The sequence below is a fragment of the Dermacentor andersoni genome, chromosome 11 (genome assembly GCF_023375885.2).
Source record: "Dermacentor andersoni chromosome 11, qqDerAnde1_hic_scaffold, whole genome shotgun sequence".
Lineage (NCBI taxonomy): Eukaryota > Metazoa > Arthropoda > Arachnida > Ixodida > Ixodidae > Dermacentor > Dermacentor andersoni.
Genome location: NC_092824.1, coordinates 69,545,250 through 69,565,329, shown reverse-complemented (window position 1 = coordinate 69,565,329; position 20,080 = coordinate 69,545,250). Strand labels below are relative to the sequence as shown.

At 48.6% G+C, this 20,080-nt stretch overlaps 1 protein-coding gene, 3 non-coding genes and 1 pseudogene across 8 annotated transcripts; 1 reads left to right on the top strand and 4 right to left on the bottom strand.

Moving 5' to 3' along the window:
* Positions 1-759: 759 nt before the first annotated feature.
* On the top strand, positions 760-9,243 carry LOC126518091 (uncharacterized). 5 transcript variants are annotated; one of them, XM_050167947.3, is made up of 6 exons: positions 760-1,369; positions 1,425-1,527; positions 5,174-5,246; positions 5,766-5,858; positions 5,981-6,105; positions 7,222-9,243. In XM_050167947.3, exons 1-6 carry the CDS (start codon positions 927-929, stop codon positions 7,414-7,416), a joined length of 1,032 nt encoding a protein of 343 aa, XP_050023904.2. In that variant the 5' UTR covers positions 760-926; the 3' UTR covers positions 7,417-9,243. The 5 variants fall into 5 exon arrangements, with proteins under 5 accessions (XP_050023904.2, XP_050023902.2, XP_072141717.1 ...); XM_050167945.3 differs by having other exon boundaries at positions 5,171-5,246; XM_072285616.1 differs by lacking the exon at positions 5,766-5,858.
* Positions 9,244-10,867: 1,624 nt separating this feature from the next.
* Positions 10,868-11,018, bottom strand: LOC126518420 (U1 spliceosomal RNA; annotated as a pseudogene).
* A 3,743-nt stretch (positions 11,019-14,761) lies between these two features.
* On the bottom strand, positions 14,762-14,924 carry LOC126518409 (U1 spliceosomal RNA). Its single transcript, XR_007596381.2, has one exon. It is a non-coding gene; the product is annotated as a U1 spliceosomal RNA (small nuclear RNA).
* A 3,118-nt stretch (positions 14,925-18,042) lies between these two features.
* On the bottom strand, positions 18,043-18,205 carry LOC126518431 (U1 spliceosomal RNA). The gene has a single exon (XR_007596396.2). It is a non-coding gene; the product is annotated as a U1 spliceosomal RNA (small nuclear RNA).
* Positions 18,206-19,917: 1,712 nt separating this feature from the next.
* LOC140214299 (U1 spliceosomal RNA) lies at positions 19,918-20,080 on the bottom strand. The gene has a single exon (XR_011891285.1). It is a non-coding gene; the product is annotated as a U1 spliceosomal RNA (small nuclear RNA).

Below are 20,080 nucleotides of genomic sequence, written 5' to 3'. Positions count from 1 at the left end.
CAAAAGAAGAGAGGTGGGGAAACGAAGTTTTATGGGTAAGAAAATGCAGAACACAATAAACTAGTACTTATTAAACAACTAAAAGTACTTAAGATGTTCACTAATATTTTGTTTAGGAACAGCTTGTAATTATGGCCTCCGAAATTGTGCGGCGCAAAGCACACCTGCAAAGCAAATATAATTTTTATTTATTAATAGTTAAGTGTTTATCGTAAGGCTTATGCAGCTGCTAGGGTGTTTTGTAGCAACGCTTTTACCGTTGTAATCCCCAAGAAACGGGTGCGCCTATGTTATGAGCGTCCACCTTGGAACGGGGCGATGGGCTGCGCCACCAAGCCTAATGTCCTATCTTTATTTAACAAAAAGCATAGAGTTTCTCACTATACGAAAAGAAACGTGAATAATTTTATCGCCAAACTTTCTGAACCCATATTGGGAACTTTGCTTTTGTACGCCTCTATTGTTTGTCGTTTCCATACTTCCACCAATCTTACAATCACCTCTTACTAATCTTTACTGCAGGCATGTTTGCTTTCGCCCTGCTCTCGCTGAACCCAATGGTTTCAGGAGGCAGAGTTGCCTAAATCGCCGTAAGAATCGTGGGAATCCAGCGAGGTTGGGCGAGAGCCTCTCGCGGCGGCCGCATTCGGCCGCTTGTAAGCAACCGCCCCGATGCCGCTCGATGCAGCGCCCGCAATCTCAAAGGCCATGCCTGCCACTGCGCCGACGGTTGTCACGTGACTTGACTCCAAACAGGGCGGTCGCAACGCGCGGTAAGGCGGTTGCTATGGGAAAGCAAGCGACGTTCCAGGCATCTAATTAGAGTAGGCGCTGTCTAAAGGGAGCAGCAAAACTAACGACCTCGTCACCCGTTTCACTCGTAGCAGACGACGGGTTCGGTTTTCGAATGATTGAGAGTGTGACGTATGCGCATTCTGTGGTCCCGCCCCACCGCAATGGTGGCCGCTGACGAAAGCGCGGTGACGACGAATCACGATAGAGCAACTGAGCGTTCGCAAAATCAAGCTGTTGCTTGCGCGATCGCGCCCTGGCAGTTTCGTCACCTTTGCTCGCGCGCGATCTTGTGTATGAGCGTAATGTCGTCCCACAAGGACGTGCGATTGGGCCCGCACGTCTCGCCACACCAACGGGACTTGCTGGTCGCATTCATGGAGAAGCATGCGTTCCTCGTGACAGCGTCCCGCGTGCCCAGCCCAGAGGCTACGATGGAACGCAAGAGAGAGCTGTGGGAAGAAATCGCTGCCCTGCTGAACGCTGAGGGCCCAGCGAGGAAGTCGCTTCGGAAGTGGCAGGCTTTCTGGCGCAAGGAGGTGTTCCTCTCCCGCCGCGATGCCGCCGAAACCCGAAGGTGAGTGCGAGATCTGTGCTGCTCGCCATGTTTACAACGCCGTTCGAACTTGCAGCGGTGGCCGCCTATCTGGTGTTCGTGGCCGCATCATGCAGTTAGTCGGCCCCGCGACGGTGACTGGCCTGTGTGAGCAACGACGCTCTCAGCCGCTTGACGAGGTGAGGCATTAGTGTTTTAATGTTAGCGGGTGTGTCAGGGAGGTCAAAGAAAAGCTGCTGGAGTGGATGGAGGGAGCGCCCGTCAAGTGAATGAAGTGAAGCCGCCGCGTCGCCATCTCGCGGTGGGCGAAAGCGCGCCAGTCGGCGCAGATTATGTGTTTGGGGTCGTCGTATCTTGCCGTGCCCGGTGCTGCGCGGATCCCGAAATGTGATAGCGTGCTCAGGTGTTTTTAGGAAAGTTCACGCACGAGTAGTTTACATGTTAGCATTATCCGTTTAAGTAAGGTTGCAGATTAGCATTGACTTGCTCCCTGAAATATAAACGAAAAGTTTATATTTCAGGCTGAAAGGAAACGGCCGCCACCAATGTTCCAGACCTTCGATGCAATGAGGATGCTAAAGCACCGGCAAAACCTGATGATAATGAAGATAATAATGAATACTTAGATGTGTTGCATGTACTGCTTTTTCTCATGCTACATTTTCAGTTTTTAATTGCTTTTTGTTCTGACAGCTTGCATGATTGATGAGTTTATACACTGCGTTAAAGAAGGTGAATAAATGGTAATTATTGCGCGAATTTTTTTCCTACTTCGCGGCAGCTGCATATTGGTGCCAATAAAATGAAAAAAAAAAGTAAATGCCCCAGTACTCGCATATCTGCGATCCGGAGACCTCCAATATGGCTCGCCTCATAGTCCACGGTATTGCATTAAAACTTGAAAATCCTTTAAGCAATTAAAGACCGCTGGAAAAGTCGTTGAACGGCGCTGCGAAGCTCTTGGCAGGCCACATCTTGCCCCCCGCAAGATGGCCGCCGCCTGCTTCACCGGGCCCATAGGCCGGTATATAGGCGACTTCCACTCCAGCTGTTGTTTCTTTAAAGGCCAACTGCAACGAAACTTCACTTGGGCTCAATTGACTACAAATGCTTAGCGTGTATTCTCAAAGTGATCTTGGCAAAGACGCAGAGTGGTAATTGCCCAATTTTGTTATTAGCAGCTTTTAAATAGCGCCTATGTAGACGACGTGTGCACCTGGCGGCAAAGCGGCAGCTATGCGGATATGACGAATATTGAAGAACCGTACGCAACTCTCGATCTCTCAGCTGCGCCGTGCTAGAGCTCTCTAGTGCATTGCTAATTCATCACTGTCGAGTTAACGGGCGTCTCTCCCGGCGTTCTTTTTTTCTGTTGGGCTCGTCATATGAACTGTTGCAAGAATGCCGATGCGTTGCGTGGCCGTCGGGTGCTCGAATACGTGCTCGAACACGAGCGATAGCTGTACAGTACACAACGCTGAGTAGAGAAAGGCCGAACACGGTTACGCACGCTCATCACTGAGCCCCTCTAGCCCGGCCGTGCCAAGCTTCCCCTACCTATTATTCTTTACTACAGATGGCGGTAGTTGTCTGTTCAGGCTGATCGGTCGAGGTGTCTGGCGCTTTCAGCTTGCCAGGAAGCGGCCGGTGAAGTCGATACGACACGCCGGAGATGCTTTTAAACGTGACTCGCAGCAACGCGGCATTCAGTTGTTGCCGCAGCGCTAGTAGTATGCACGGCGAACTAGCGCTTCTTTGTCGAATGCGCAAACGCAATACGCTCGCTTGAGTGAACACGAACAGCATGCTGCTGGTCAGCCAAGCGGGCGCGCGATGCACCCTATTCCAGTTGCTCCGGCGTGAGATGGGACATGTGATGTTCCCGCGCCAGTCACACTAGACTGTAGAGCGTCTAATTTTTGCCGATTTAGCCAACTGCGCCACGCGTGGATTGCGTCCCCGTTAAGCCGGCCTATACCGCACATTTTGCTTGCCTCAATGCGCGCTTCGAGCGGAGGCAGAACGCATCGAGGCCCTGCTGTTGAACGTAGGCAACCAGATAGAGGAAACCCGCTGGACTCGGGGAATACTTCGCCTTTAAAAGAACATCGCGGGAGCGTGACGGCATTGTCACAGCGCACGAAGCAGCTAACAAATGAACAACGAGCTAACAAGTTTTGGCACGTAAAACCCCATAATTTATTATGCCAGCTCTGCGCCTAGGAGAGGTGCGGTCGCTGGTACACCTGGACCGAATACAAGCAAGGGAAGCAGACAGCATGGGGTTCTCCTTCCTCCATGGCAGACAGCATGGGTGGTGGTTCTCCACCTACGTTCTTTTTTTTCTTGTCAGTTTCGGTATGAAAAATGTCGATTTTTGCGAGCTCTGTGATGCATTGACCTGTATTTTAAGTGTATGATTAGTTTCTAAATTATCTGAAACGGGGCTTTTCACGCGATCGAAAACGTCGTTGCAGTTGGCATTTAACCTCCTTGGCGGGTGCTACACAGCAAAAATAGAGAGATGGCGCTGGCGGTGTGCACAGTGTAAAACCCCTTAAACTTCGTAAAGTACTGCCACGCTTTGAAGAATGCCGCCTCCTCCTCGCGCGCTCTGGCCGAGGCAGACGCCGTGTCGCTATTGGCCTAATAGCATCACGTAGGCCCTCGCGCCGTGCATCAGCGCCATTTTTGCTCGAGAAGCGTCTATACGGAACGGCGAGGAGCGCATGTTGGCGCCGCTGCTACGCTCGAGCAGTGTAGGCGGCGCCACGGTGGAAGAGGGAGCGTGAAAGAGAGGAGAAACGAGGAGAAGTGAAGACGGAGGAGGACAGTGTCACTACTTCACGAAGTTTAAGGGGCTTTAGCACAGTGAAGCAAAGCAAGGTGAGAGGAGTTGGGGGGGGGGGGGGCTTTTGCGCAGTCGTGTTGCTTAGCCAAGTAGTATGGCAGCTGGCGGCTGTTTGTGGTTCTACTTTCGGTTTTCATTACTCGCTGTGTACTCCCACTGCCCATCTTCACGACCTCCGGAGTAGCCCTGGTGGTTTTATAAGGTTTGACGAAATATGTATTTTACTTCTGGAAGTGCCGTATCTAGGTCTTATATATTTGTGAGAAAGACTCTTTTTAATCTGGTATATTTACTGTTGGCGTTCGTCGACAATCGCGTCCCACCTCCGTACTGTACAGAGGTAGGGCGCCTACCGTAGTACAGTACATTAGAGTACTGATATATTTAATGTGCAGGACAAGCAGGCAGAAAACGGGGTAGGGTCCAGTAAATGAAAACAATGAACGAATTATATTCCAGTGTGCCCAGTAATTTTATATGCCACACCGCATATCATTATTAGCGTAGTTAATGATATTAATAAGTTACGGGAACTCTCGTAGCGCGTAGGGAGACGCTGCGATTTGGTTTCGTAGCGTTCACAGCAGTGCCAAGGAAAGTTGTCGCCAAGTGTAGTGTTTTTTTTTAATCAATCAATTAAATTATGGGGTTTTACATGCGAAAATCACTATCTGATTATGAGGCACGCCGTAGTGGGGCAGTCCTGAAATTTGGACCACCCGGGGCTTCTTAAGCGGTAGTCGGCGTTTTTTGGCAACGCGTTGTGTGCACTGTGTCGCGTGTAGATAATGTTACAGATATTTCTTTCTTTTTGTGCGTGATGCTGGTATCTACAGCGTCATCTACTGCTGACATTTCATGAGATATTGCCTTCGCGCGGTCGTTTAGAGCAGTATAGGTTATCCGCATATTTTACTGCAGCGTACCAGGCACAGTTCTGAAAATTGCTTCTGCCTATCTTGTACACAAAGCAGCTCGCCGTGGACGTGTTTGTGGCAAGGCTGTTGGAGGACACAACGCCAGGCACCTCCGGCTTGGCGAGTGAAAGTAAGCTGCGCTTTCATCATCATCATCATCATCATCCTGGCTACGCCCACTGCAGGGCAAAGGCCTCTCCCATACTTCTCCAACTACCCGGGGTTGTGCTAATTGTGGCCATGTTGTCCCTGCAAACTTCTTAATCTCATCCGCCCACCTAACTTTCTGCCGCCCCCTGCTACGCTTCCCTTCCCTTGGAATCCAAGTCCGTAACCCTTAATGACCATCGGTTATCTTCCCTCCTCGTTCCATGTTCTGCACATGCCCATTTATTTTTCTTGATTTCAACTAAGATGTCATTAACTCGCGTTTGTTCCCTCACTCAGTCTGCTCTTTTCTTATCCCTTAACGTTACACCCGTTATTCTACTTTCCATAGCTCGTTGCGTCTTTGACCCTCCCCTCCCCTAGCTGCACTTTGACCCTCCCCTTTGCTTTCCCTTTTCGTGGAGCTGTTTTTCTTTTTAGCTCTAAGCAGCATTGAACGACAGCAACACTAACCATCATCCAATGAACTTGCTCTTTACAGCCAATATAGGAGTAGCAAACCTGCAACAGGCCGACAGCCACTCCCAGAGCCCGCCAGATGAGCTGACTGCTGGCCCCAGCTCTGCTGAAACCAGTTAGAGGACTCAATTATGTTGCAGCTTTGTTTAACTGGCTTCACGGCAGGCACACTGCTGCTTTTGTATACTTTCTTTACGTTTGGTAAGTGTGCGTGTAATGTATTCATTTTTTTTTCAGGCCAATCCCAACGAACGCATCGCCAGTGTCGCAGTTCACGTCGTGTGTCGTACCACGAAGCCCTCTTGGAACGTGTAGCCAAAGACTGTGCAAGAACTGCGGCACAAAATGAAGAGACAAACAAGGTGCGTGCGTTCTTACCTGCCTCTATGATGGAGTGTACAGAGTGACAATGTATAGACTTAATGTTTTTTTCCTGACTTTTTTTTTCTGGGCTGTGCAGAATCGTATGGGCTCATGGACGTGGTCGTAAAGATGGCAACTTGCCATCAGGCTCAATGAACCCCTTAACACAGCGTAATCACTGATTGAACCTATTTCGCAAGCAGGTCATAACCGGGTGGACTAGAGAACACGCTGCATCGCTACAAGTCACCGCATCAGCAAACTTTTCGATGTGGCCAATACACGGCCACAATTGTTTTATTGCTACGCTAAAAAAAAAGCAATGCAAAATAGAAAAGCTTGAGGGGTTGAGAACTGAGAATACCAGGATTTGAACGCGACGGGAATATGCCGATTGAACCGTTCAGTTCTGCACAGCATATTAAGGGGCAAAAACAGGTTATTCGTTTTCTTTCTTTCTTTTTTTTTTGCACACAGACATACGCCGCTTGCTCGTTCACAATCCGTAAACCACCTCTATAGCATTGCCTGAACCTTTCAGCCACGTGATAGTTTGCAAATGCATACGATGTTCGCATTTATTGGAAGAAACTGAGAAAAACACAACTAGACATTTAGAACAGCGTGTTTATGCATACTTCGTCACTTACGGCGCATACATAGACGAGGGACAAAAAGGACGACGAAGACAAGCGCTTTTCTTCGTCGTCCTTTTTGTCCCTCGTCTATGTATGCGCTGTAAGTGACGATTGATACCATGGGATACAAGCTAGCCCGTACCCAAACCTTGCTTCAGTATATTTCTAGTTCGTCGGTCATCGCTAACACTGTTTGTCCTCACCCTTCTATCCTTGTCCCAGCGCTTGTCTTCGTCGTCCTTTTTGTCCCTCGTCTATGTATGCGCTGTAAGTGACGATTGATACCATGGGATACCAACTAGCCCGTACCCAAACCTTGCTTATGCATACTGACTTGTTTAAGCTGCACAAACATTCACAGCGTTTCTTTTTATGAGCGTGAGCTAATATAAATCAGCATAGGTAGAAAAGACCGTTTTCGTCAGTTGGTGCTTGTCTGAATGGTCTTGCCTGTTGATATAATGCTTTCCTTTCTAGATCCTTCATGGCGTTCTTAAGGGTGTGGCCCAGATGGCCACTGCCTCGGTACGGCAGGCTTGGGCAGCCGAACGGATGGCAGCAGCCGCGGAAAGACAGTCTGAACTACTGGCCGATGTGCTTCGTCACGTGGGCCAGATTTCGCCGTTAGTGGCCTTTCTGCCTGAAGGGGCTGCTGCGAGAGGACCACAGTAGTTGCAATTTAAGCGCACTAAGGAGAGAGTTGATTCTTTAAAAAATCTTCATTGTTTGAGTTACGATGCCGAGAACGTGTAGATATGTGTGATTTTGTGTGCTTATTTCGAATACGAGATTCACCTTCGTTTATATTGTTTAGTACAAAGTTTGTGCAAGTTTCATTTATCCAACTTTCTCGGGGGGAAAAATATGCGGGAAATCAGTACCTCAGATTTCACTGAACCGGCTATCATCAGCTTCTGCATGATGCAAGAAATACAGTAAGATCAGCCTTATTGTTATTATAAGGACAATAAAAAAAACGCACAAGCTTTCAGTACCGTACATAAATAAATTAGGATATGTAATTTTTTTTTCTTTTTGTCGCTCTAGGAACCAACTATGTGCATCAGCATATTTGTCATTACGCCTAATTTTCAACAATCGTCAAATTTATTATATTGTCGCGAGAGGAAACGGCAATGCATTCACCTCAGAACGAATGGCTGGGCTGCTTAATTTCTTGTCAGGAGACGGCAACCACGAACGTCGTCTTCGTCATCTACCACAAAGAGAGCGTGGCATTATGGTACTTTTTCATGCGATTAATAACCATTGGGCACATCTGTGAAAAATTGGTTTCAAGATAGGTCACCGTATTCACCTAGCAACACATGAACTGCGGGTGGAGAAACATATTGTCTCAGTCACATTGTGTGAAACTGACTCATGCTATCTTTTTCATGCATTGAAGTGTATAAGGAGTGCTAGTCAGGCTTGTCTGATAATTCCGCGAATTGCTTCACAGTAAATGATACGCGAGTGGTCCTAGTTGCCGTGATGTTGTGATTCTGTGATATATGTGCGCTGTCGAGGAATGCTGCCTCAGCAATACATTTGTAAGTGACTCTACTATGTGCCTTTAAAAGGAAGCTCTAGCTCGGTGCTAACTCCAGTGCCGTTGATTGAAGTAGGCGTAAACGCGGAAATGCTTTTATGACGCAACTCCGACGTAAATGACGTTTGTTGCATTTGAGAGAGCAACATAAACTCTAGTGACTTCAGTGAATTTTGATTGAGGGCCTGGAATATTTTTCGCAAATTCCAGAAAATTGCTGAGTTAAGAAAAAATCAGTGAATCACGAAGTTCACAAATTCGTTAACTATACACTAAAAACAAACATCGCAGTTTAGCAAACTACATTGATCAGTGCATCTAAAGCGGATACATTAGATATACGAATGTACACGTTACGTGAATTTGTTACAAGCTTTACACAGATTTTGCACAAACTGCAAACTCAAATTACTGGCATATATCAGTTTGGGTTTATTGCACCAGCTTCGTTCGCTTTAGATGTCTTATTAGCTCCAGTTTACGGAATTGTGATATCGTTTATCATTCCTGAGTTAGTAGTAAACTTGACAGTATCATTTCTTGAAATACTGCAAATTCCAACAGTTTCGGTTAAAAAGGGAATGGACGGCCTAAATAGAAGTGATACTTCTACAGTCACCCGATTTTAAATTTCTCCTTTATGAATGCTATAAACCTCATCAAATTAGGTGTGCTGGTCACTGAGAAATATGATTTCTCCGTTCCCACGGGTTTGGTATAGGAGCTGCCGAGCTAGAGCTTTCTCTTAATGCAGTTTTTCAGCATAGCCGTACGTGCGACATTAGTCTTGCCTGCTGGGACATTTTTAATAATATATCACGTAAAGCACGAATGTGTCACGTGGAGTGTTTGACCATCATCTTGCTGCGGACACCAGCGTGGTGGCTCTTGCATAAGTTACCCTTCCCTGCTGTGTTAGTTCGAAAATAAAGTCAATTTTACGTGAAGTGTGCATAGGTGCTACAATTCACGGCCACAACGTCTGGCGGCATGCTGTCTGTCGGGCAAAATGGCACTGTTCTAATTTTGGGTGAAATGTTGCGCCCGGGTGCAGGGCACTCGGGAAAGCAAACTGCTGTGTGTGTGCAAAACAAGTAACGCGGAACCTTTAAACGTAATTTCGTTTTTGTGGGCGATGTAATCAACGTAATTGTAGCCATGAGGTACATTAATGAATTGATAAAATTTTCTTCAGCTCCATAATGTCTTTTAAATCCGTGTGGGCTACAAATGCTGCCTCGCCAATGGGCCGGTCCATCGCAGACTAAACCCGAGGTGTCTTTTAACTGCGACAGCAGTTACGAGCTCTAAATTGGGCCTGCCGTGTCCGTCCATTCTGTCACGCTGACGAGGACCCTTAAAAAAGAAAGGCGCATACCACACTAAAGGGCGGGCAGAGAATATGGTGGGTGGTGACAAAATTGACTCGCCATCCCGGCCTTGCGAAAGTTGCTATCCAGGGAAGCTGTTGATAACCACCACTACGACTGCTGAGAGGGGTATATGCACTGCTTTATTGCTTTAGAGTAATGGTAGTAATGGTAATTTAGAGTAAGGATAATTTTAACAGCAGGCCGCCGCTAGTCGTACTGCCGTTTCATTTTTTCCCGTTGCCGCTCCTCGTATTCACGCTCCTCCTTGGGAGTCCTAACTATGCGTTTCGTATACCCATAGCGGTAGGAAACGCTGAGATGAGTTGCTAGGCTGGTTCTTTGGATATCCTGGCGCTCCTGATAGCAACGCGAAGCACGTAGCACTCTCCGCTTTACGTTTCCCGGTAAAGATTGCTGTTTCGCAAGCTGCCGCGGCGACGGCAGCTTGCGACGTGGGAGTGACGTCACTAGCCTTTCGTATATAACAGAACTAGCCTAGGAACTGTTATGTTGTTGTAGCACCGCTATGGGTACGCGACGCATAGTTGGGCACTCCCGAGGAGCAGCGTGAATGCGAGAAGCGGCAAAGGGAGAACGAAACTGCTACACGACCAGCTGTGGCGCGCTGCCAAAATTACAACTACTCACATTGCTACTCTTGCTGTAAATTATCATTACTACCATTACTCAAAAGCAGTAAAGCATCGCATACCCTCCAGAGCAGTTGTGGCGGTGGCTTTCAACAGCTTCGCTAGACATAAACTTTCGCAGGGCCGGGATGGCGGGCCCATTATTTTTTGCATGCAAATGAATTTGATAATCATATAAAGCAAGGCCGAACAAAGATTATTGGTCACGTAAATTTTACTAAGAAAGAAAAGTCCTTTACACTAATTAAAGTGGGCTTCATTCGCTGCACACAAGTGAGTGTGGGCTCCTAACGTCAAGCGCAAACGATTGTTACGATCATATAGAGCAATACCATGCAAAAGTACTTTGGAAATGTGAAGGTAACCAAGAAAATTTTTCTATAACGTAAGGAAAGGGGGCTGCGCTGCACACAAGCGCGTCTGTGCTCCCAACTTCGCTCTTCGGCAGCTCTGTGCCACCGGATGGTGTTGACAACACAGGAGCTTTAAATCGTCTCCGATCCTTCACGTATAATACCCTCATGTACAATATCTTTTGATTTTCACAATGGGGGCTGGCGCGTACGCCTAGCCCCACTACCATAAATTGCATGCTCCAGCTACCCCGACTTGGGGAAGTGGCGTGCCAACCGCCGTGCAATGGAGAGGCCTCTGCACGGGGCCTCGGTGATCACCGCCGACCCAGCACCAGGTAAGTATGCGAAGGCGAGCGTCAGAAAACGGTGCCATGCGTGAAACGATGACATGGGGTACAGGTAGACAAGTCACTTGCAAGTTAATCTGGGAAGGCAGCAAAGTCTCTACAGATCTTTAAGGCGATTTTTTTGACAGTAGTGCTTCGTGTTCACAAATCTATAAAATAAATTTGTGTAACTTTTTGCAGTTTGAAGTGCAGATGAGAATAAGTGCGAGCAAACACCATAGTGTGAGCCTGCTGGATTGATCTTTCATGCTACCCGCTTAGTGGCTGTGGCGATGCGCTGCCGAGCGCGTGGTCACGGCAGTTACTATATGCGTAGAGCACGCAGATAGCCACCTAGCGGGCGTTTAGAAAATACGCTCGGGAAGCAGTAGCACACACTTTGCCAGGCGGATCATTCCACATCAAATAAACAAGCGTTTTTTTTTAACGTCACAGATATAGTTGAACAAATTCCGCATGTTTGTTGAAGTTCAACACTAATTCTCCACATTTATTTTACTTCGCCAAAATGTTCTTCCATTACTGTGCAAAGTTCTTATCGCCCAGCTGCGCTGGAAGTCGCCAACCAACTTTTTTTTCACAGACACATCGTATAATGCAGCCGTTCAAATGGTGTGTGTTTCAAGACGATAAAGGGGTGTGGCTGCCAAAATAGTCAATTTTTTAAAATATTTGAATACTTCGAGTGCTTTTGGCACCGGCGAAACCGAGTGAAACCGCGAAGGTTGATTTTTTCTCGCAACGCAGAAAAATACAGAAAACAAATTATAGATAGAATGTTAGCCTAGTTGACATACAGTGTAGCCGAAAAATATTTAAAGCTCTGAAGGTTCAGCTGATCACATGAAAAGAATAAGTGTGAAGTTCCAACTTGCAAAAAGCTTCTTGTTCAAGGTAAAGGAAGCTGGCTTTGGTGTTCGGCCTAATATATATATATATGTAGCAACTGACGTTGGTATCCTGCGGACCATGGTCATTTACACTTCGCTCCTCAAAGAGGCAGCACGGGTGTCGAATGAGCTCAGGAAGTACACTTTGCCATGTGGTGAACGTGGTAAGTACAACGTATTCCTAACGAATCTTTAATGCGTAAGCATTCTTTGGCGGGTACTCCAGGAATATCTGTCCGTCCCGTTAGGCCCTATATCTGCAAAAAAAATTTGACAATCACTTTACCACGCGCTAAAGATGGTGAAGGCGAAAGCCTGCGCGCTCACGAGATATTAATTAAATTATTTTGGCATTGTCAATCGAATATTTTGTTACCTCCTATTGCTTGGTTTCTCTTTACTTGTTTTTCTGCTTACTTATTCTCGTTTTCGGTCGCCTAGACATCGCCACTGGTTCAGCGTGGTTAAGGGCACGTTAGAACGGTCGTGTCAAGTCTATGAAGACCATTAAGAGGCATACGCAGGTTCATATACTGAATTTCTTTTTTTATTATAGCACTTTAATCGACGAGGCAGCTGTATGGGCTTGCATATATGATGTCTTCTACTTTCTTGCAGCACAGGCAGAATGAGAGGGACACGGTAAGGGAAATTAGACGAACACACAGCGGTAACTTTCAACAACAGACTTGTTTCCAGTTCTTGCAGGCGTACTTCATCATCATCATCATCAGCCTGGTTATGCCCACTGCAGGGCAAAGGCCTCTCCCATACTTCTCCAACTACCCCGGTCATGTACTAATTGTGGCGTACTTATACTCCTCAAAACGTCATAAGACACCTGACATTGCTCGGCAAAGAACAAAACCTGGAGCACCACACGCAGACAGTTGTGTGGCCACATTAATTATTTGGAAGGGTGTCCGTTCAACGCGAACGGAGATAATCGAACTCTTTTGTTTTTATTGATACAGAAATACTGGCGCAGGCGCTTGAATTTTGATGCCATGACGCCCACAGTAAATCTTTCGACCAATGAGCTATCTATTAACAATAAATAAATGCATAATTGGTCAACACATGTAATCGTTATGCTAGCGCAATAGCAGAAGATTGGTAGCGTTAGAAAAAAATACTTCTGACCGGGATTCGAACCATGGAACGCAGCGTTGCAGGCATACATCTGTGTGAGCCACATTCATTGGTAGCATTAGAAAAAAGAAAAAAAGAATTGACGCAGCAACTCCTGTGGGAGTTCTCTGAGTATGCGTAAGCATTGTGCCACTTGCTCATCTCCACCCAGCCCGGTGCCATTATCAATGTTATGAAACTTTATCCGGCGAGTACAAATGACAGCGCTGCGGCGACACGAACTGGTGCGGACGGCGGCGCAAGGTATTGATAGCGCAAGCAAAGTACTGCAGGTGGCGGCGCCAGGTGCGCTGATGACGCTCCGATCATCATAAGCCGTTATCTCTCTTTGGGGCCTTCTTCATCCGCGTCGAACCATCATGTAGCGTGATCAAACGCACGCCGGCGGCGGCTGCGTGTATGGGACGGCCGCGCGGACCGTATCTTGAAAGCGATCTGCGATGCGAGCAGTGTGTGTCGGCTGCTGATAGCTTCGCGCGCTGTGTTTTCGCCGCTTTCGCGTCGAACAGAGACGTGCGGGCCCACATGTTGAAAGCGATCGGCAAGAAGGTTGCAGGGTGCGGCTTGCGCTGAGGGCTTCGTGAGCAATGTGTTTTCGGCACCTCGTTCTCGTAGAAGCGACCGGCAGCATGAATGTATAAATCAGGGCAAATTCGCTCGCCGCTGCGGGCTTTATCGTGAAAGCGATCGTCTTACTGGGCGGATGGACGGACGGACGTTTTTCTCGTTGGGTATAAGCATAGGAAAATAAAGAAGTTAACACATGGACTCGTTATAATAGTGTAATAGTAGATCATTGGTAGCGTTCGGAAAAAAACTCAGGGCCCTTCCACTCTGTGATGAAGGATGACCATGGTCATCCTTCATCACAGTCCTGCAGTGCTGCGCAGTCTGCACAGTCCTTCGTCACATCCTACAGTGGAGCTGAGTATGTGGGCCCCTTAATGGCGAACTGCACATCCGCCTATCTTCTGCACTGCACTATCTTCGGGATCGGCCCACGTATGGGAAGTGCTTGACGCCTGCTTCACCTCCGCGGTGGGTCGGTCCTGCGCTGTCTTCGGGATTGGTTCACGTATGGGGAGTTTTGTGTCTGCATAAGGACACGATCCTGGGGGAGGAACTTTATTATTGCAGAAACCGTTGCGCGGTTTATTCCTGGGTGGTTCCCTCTGACAGGGCTCCACTGGCGATCGCGGCTCGCCGGGCCTGGTCGAGGGTTGCCAGTTGGCTTCCCAGGTCCAGTTCGGAGAGCCTCGCCTCCCAAGACCACGTAGCGAGTGTGTGTGTTGTGACTCGTGGCGAAATTGCGTCGCCCAGACGGTCGGTACATTCGTGTGTTATGTGCGCGAGTGTCGCTGTGTGGTTGCTACACCAGGGACATGTCCGGGACGTATAACTGTCTGGGGAGATTGCGTGTAGACGAGACTGGAGCAACTAGCCCTTAACACCTTCGCTGTAAAAGAAAAGAAAAAAACACTAAAGAAAACTGGTGACCCTGCCGTCGCCGCGTCAAGGTCGTAACAAAAAAGGAAAATAACAAAAGAAAAGAAAAGCTCCCGTGTGGCACAAAATAATAACGGTTGTAATGGCGTATGGCTCAGTTGATACTATGATACTATATATGTGCAAAATAAAAGCACATTGCATTGAACCACCCTGTACGTCTCATTGTGTCTTGCTTTTGATTTTCATAATGGGGGCTGGCGCGTACGCCTAGTCCCACTACCAAAAATTGCATGCTCCAGCTACCCCGACTTGGGGAAGTGGCGTGCTTCAGCCAACCGCAGTGCAATGGAGTGGCCTCCGCACGGGGCCGCGGCCTCCGTGATCACCGCCGACCCAGCACCAGGTAAGTATGCGAATACTAGCGTCAGAAAACGGTGCCATGCGTGAAACGATGACATGTGGTACAAGTAGACAAGTCACTTGCAAGTTAATCTGGGAAGGCAGCAAAGTCGCGAAAGATCTTTAAGGTGATTTCAGGTGACAGAAAGGCTTCGTGTTCACAAACCTATAAAGTAAACTTGAGTAACTTTTTGCAGTTTGGAGTGCAGGTGAGAATAAATGCGAGCAAACGCAAGAAAGTGAGCGTGCTGGCTTTATCATGCTACCCGCTTAGTGGCTGTGGCGATGCGCTGCCGAGCTCGTGGTCACGGCACAGTCGGTAGACACCTAGAGCACCTCTTATAGAGGCTAATGCCCTTAAACCATTAGTAGAGGCGCAACTGATAGCCACCTAGCGGGTGCTTTCGGAAGTACGCCCGGGACGCAGTAGTAGACACTTTGCAGCAGGGTCATTCCACGGCAAGTCAGCCAGCATATTTTTTTAACGTTACAGATCAAAATTATTTCCACGTGTTTGTTGAAGTTAAGAACTTATTCTCCACGTTTATTTTATTTCTTCCCAAAAGTTGTCGATCATTTCTGCGAAAATATATTTTTTTGCCCAGCTGCGCAAGGAGGCACACAATGACATATTTTTTTCAAAGGCGCATTGTATAATGCAGTCGGCAAGCAATGAAGTAGTGTGACTGCCAAAATAGCCAAGTTTTCAAATATTTGAATACATTGAGGGCTTTTGGCCCCGGTACAATCGAGGCAAAGTGCAATGCTTGAATTTTTTTTTGCTCCCAACGCAGGCAAATCTAGAAGGCGCAAATAAGATAGTGTAGCCGAAAAATATTTGAAGCTTTGAAGGTTCAGCTGATCAATTGAAAAAAAAAAGAATATAGTATGAAGTTCCAATTTCTTGCAAGAGCTTCGTGTTCCAGGCAAAAAATTTGTGAGGCCGCAGCATTCACATGAAGACGGATCACCGGCGAGGCTGTTTAGGCTGCATACGTGGGTCGAATACAGGGGCTGCACACGTTATGAAATCATCTATTTTTTTTCATACATAAGCACACTGCGGCGACACAAGCGCCGCCGCGGTCACCGCACATACATTTTTATTACGATAACAATTATACGAACACTCCTGGCTCACCTTTGCCGTCGGCGTCGCCGTGAGGTTCCGTATAAAGTCCAAGGGCGATAAAATCGTCGCCGCGCGCCGTGCGCTGTATGTCCGAGTGAAAGCGTGCGAGGGTGAGCCAACGATGATGGTTCAATCTCGCGTGCACAAGGAAGGGAAGCGGGGCGGTAGCGCCTTCCTCCGTCGCGTGGAAGGTTCCGATTGGGGGTGTAAAAAGGGCGAGGGAGTTCTATTCCAGCGGGGGCTGCTTAGGCGCGGCCGCGCGATCCCTGCCTTGAAAGCGGTCTACGATTGGAGCGGAGTGCGCCGAGTACTGATAGCTTCGTGTGCACCGAGTTTTCGCCGCTAAGTTCGCGTTGCAGCGAGAGGCAGCACGAAGGTCGATTCGCTCGCTGCCGCAGCCGCGCTTTCTTCCTGCAGCGTTTTGACAGCGAGTGTGCGCGGTCATCGAGTAAGATGTGTTCATGTTTGCTTGTGCGCGCGTGACACCATGTTTCTTAATTTAGTTAGTAAATTAATGTTTACAGGTTTATACCGCCCATAGGGCTACTATCCTTACTTGGTATAGCTGTCTACTCATTTGCTGTCGCAATCGATGCTTGGGCTTTCGGACGAAGCTGCGACTTTTTTTTCATCGACACCACAATACGCCGACACAAGCACCGCCGCGGTCACCGCACCTGTCACGCACCTGCCGCAACCGCTGCTGCAGCCGCCCCGGCACGTAAGACGCGCGCGACGTCATAGCCACAGAAGCGCAGACCACGTGCACAGGCGCCGTCGCCACACTCTTTCAACCCCTCTCCCTTTACCTGTTTCCGTTGCTTTAGCGCTGTGGCCACCCCCCCCCCCCCCCCCTCTGCTACTCGTTTCCATCCCTGTCCACGTGCCGTGCCCCGATACGGGCGTAACGTCGACAGAAAACTATCATCATCAATGGTTCGTGCCCCCAAATGCAATGGCTCATAGCCCCGCAAAGCAGAGACTACGAGCACTCAGCAACGTGAAACGAACAGTACATAAATTCTTTGGAACCACGCATGCAACATACAGCACACCATACGCTTCAATAAAGAACAAGCTCAAAACAAGCATCCGAACAGTATAACTGATGATAAGGCGCTCCTGCGCCTGCATGCAGTGCGAAGCACGTAGCGCTGTTCGCGTACGCTTCCCGGTAAAGATTACTGCTGCGGAAGCTGTCGCGACGGCGGCAGCATTAAAGAAAAATTATGGGGTTTTACGTGCCAAAACTACGATCTGATTATGACGTACGCCTTAGTGAGGGACTCCAGACATTTGGACCACCTGGTGTTCCTTAACGTGCACCTAAATCTAAGTACACGGGCGTATCCGCCCCTATCGAAATGCGGCCGCCATGGCCGGAATTCGATCCCGCGACCTCGTGCTTAGCAGCCGAACACCATAGCCCCTAAGCAACCACGGCGGGTAACGACGACGGCAGCATGACTGTAGCATACAAAGCAGGACCCGCCAAGCAACTGATTTGTGTTGTCGCAGTGCACTATGGGAAGGCCACGTATTGTGACGACTCCTGAAGAGCAGGGTGCATGCGAGGCGCGGCGAATCTCTCTTCTCTCTGGTCCGCTCTTTGTAGGCGCGCTAAATAGCGGCGCAAGCCAAGTCGCAGGCCATCGAAACGTCTTAGGCAATAAAGACAAAACGGACGTGAATAATTTCCACCTACGCAGGAATGAGTAAACGTTTTAAAGGCCTTTTACAGCGAAGCTGCGTACTTAATTTTCGTGTCTTTGTGGTAAGCAAAAAAAAGCTTCCCATACGTGGGCCGATCCCGGAGATAGTGCAATACGAGCCCGACCCGCGGCGGGGGTGCAGTTCGCCATTAAAGGGCCCACATACACAGCTTCGCTGGTCATCCTTCATCACAGTGGAAGGGCACCGAGTTTTTTAACTACTCTACGTCAGGGAACACACACGTGGTTAACGCTACACCATGTCTCGATTTTGATTTTTTCACAATGGGGGCTAGCGCGCACGCCTAACCCCACTACCAAAAATTGCATGCTCCAGCTACCCCGACTTGGGGAAGTGGCGTGCTTCAGCCAACCGCAGTGCAATTGAGTGGCCTCCGCACGGGGCCGCGGCCTCCGTGATCACCGCCGACCCAGCACCAGGTAAGTATGCGATTGCCAGCGTTGGAAAATGGCGCCATGTGTGAAACGTTGGCATGTGGTGCAGGTCGACAAGTCAATTGAAATGAAATCTGGGAAGGCGGCAAAGTCGCAAAATATATTTAAGGTGATGTTTATGACAGAAGATCATCGGGCTGACAAACCTTCAAATTAAATTAGAGCAAGGCTTTGCAGACTGAGCTGCAAATGAGAACTTATGCGAGCAAATGTGTGAGAGAGTCAGCGCGCTGTTTTCATCTGCCATGCTATCCAGCTATACAGCTCGATCCCAGCCGTGGCGACCGTATTTCGATGGGGGCAAAATGCAAAAATAAAAAAAAAATAAATAGAGAAACGCTGTGCAATTATAGTTGGAACCTCAGATGGTTTTAAATTTATCTGGATCCTCACGACAACGTGCCTCATCGGGATGTCCTGATTTCAGCTAAGACGCGAACCCTCAAATATGAATGAATTTTAATTAACGGTGCGTCTTGTTTTACTGAATGAGACATCGCAGCCCCGAACGCAAGATGAGAATTCCATGCTGCGCTGTCACACACCGCAAGAAACTTAATGTTCATGCGCAGATGAATGCATCGTTATTGCGCCGTTGAAGTAAAAATGGTTGCTAGTTGTATTTACTAGTTGAAGTAAGAACGGTTGTTGTTGTATCTGCCAAAACTGACTAGGATAATGAAAATGTTGCGCGCCGTTTGTTCTCCTTCACTTAATAACATCTGAAATTTGATTTTCAGTTCGTCATTAAAGGGTCTACATTCACAGCTTCGCTGGTCCTCCTCCTTCACAGTGGAAGGGCACTGATTTTTTTTTTAGCTACTCTAGGTCAGGGAACACACACGCGGAGTACGGCGATGGGAAGACCTTTGCCATCGTTGTGGTCGACTCTAGCGGCAAGATTTCCAATTGCGCCTCCATTCGCACTTCAGACCCCGGAGTCGCCGAGCAAGCCGCCATCGCCCTCGCCCTGCTAGACGGTCGTGGGTCCGAGATATATAGCGATTCCAAAACGGCAGTTAGGGCTTTTCAGAAGGGTTGCATCTCCAAGCAAGCTGCTCGTCTTCTTAGCAGCTCGAGTCGATATGCTCTCACGCATCATTCAATCCACTGGTTTCCCGCTCACGTAGGGTCGGTCGAGGGTGCTCCCCCGAATCCCAATGAGTCTGCTCACGAGGCTGCGCGTGACCTCACCGACCGCGCTTCCCCCTTCCTCTGCAAGAAGCACCGACTATCCTCCTCCCTACGGCCACAGGGACGCTCCCGCTACTTACAACGAGATTATTAAATTCTACATGTCTAGAAGGGTATTTCCACCCCCTCGCCCCAAGTTGAATAGGGCGCAAGCCGTTTCGCTTAGGTTTCTGCAGACCAGCACGTATCCGTGTCTGTCCGTTCTCCACGAGGCTTACCCGGACGTATATCGCGACGACGCCTGCCCCTCCTGCGGGCAGACCTCCACTCTAGCGCACATGCTCTGGGAGTGCGGGCCGATATACCCCAAGTTCATCAAGGAGGAGTGGGCCTCGCTTCTGCGTAGCCCCGCTCTAGAAAAACAAATCCTGGCTGTCCGGCGTGCCCGCGACCGGGCGGTGGGCTAGACCTGCCGGTCCCGACGTGTCCTCGCCGGACCTGCAATAAAGTTTCTTCACTCACTCACTCACGTGCTTAACGCTACACCATGTCTTGCTTTTGATTTTCATAATGGGGGCTGGCGCGCACGCCTAGCCCCACTACCAAAAATTGCATGCTCCAGCTACCCCGACTTGGGGAAGTGGCGTGCTTCAGCCAACCGCAGTGCAATGGAGAGGCCTCCGCACGGGGCCGTGGCCTCCGTGATCACCGCAAACCCAGCACCAGGTAAGTAT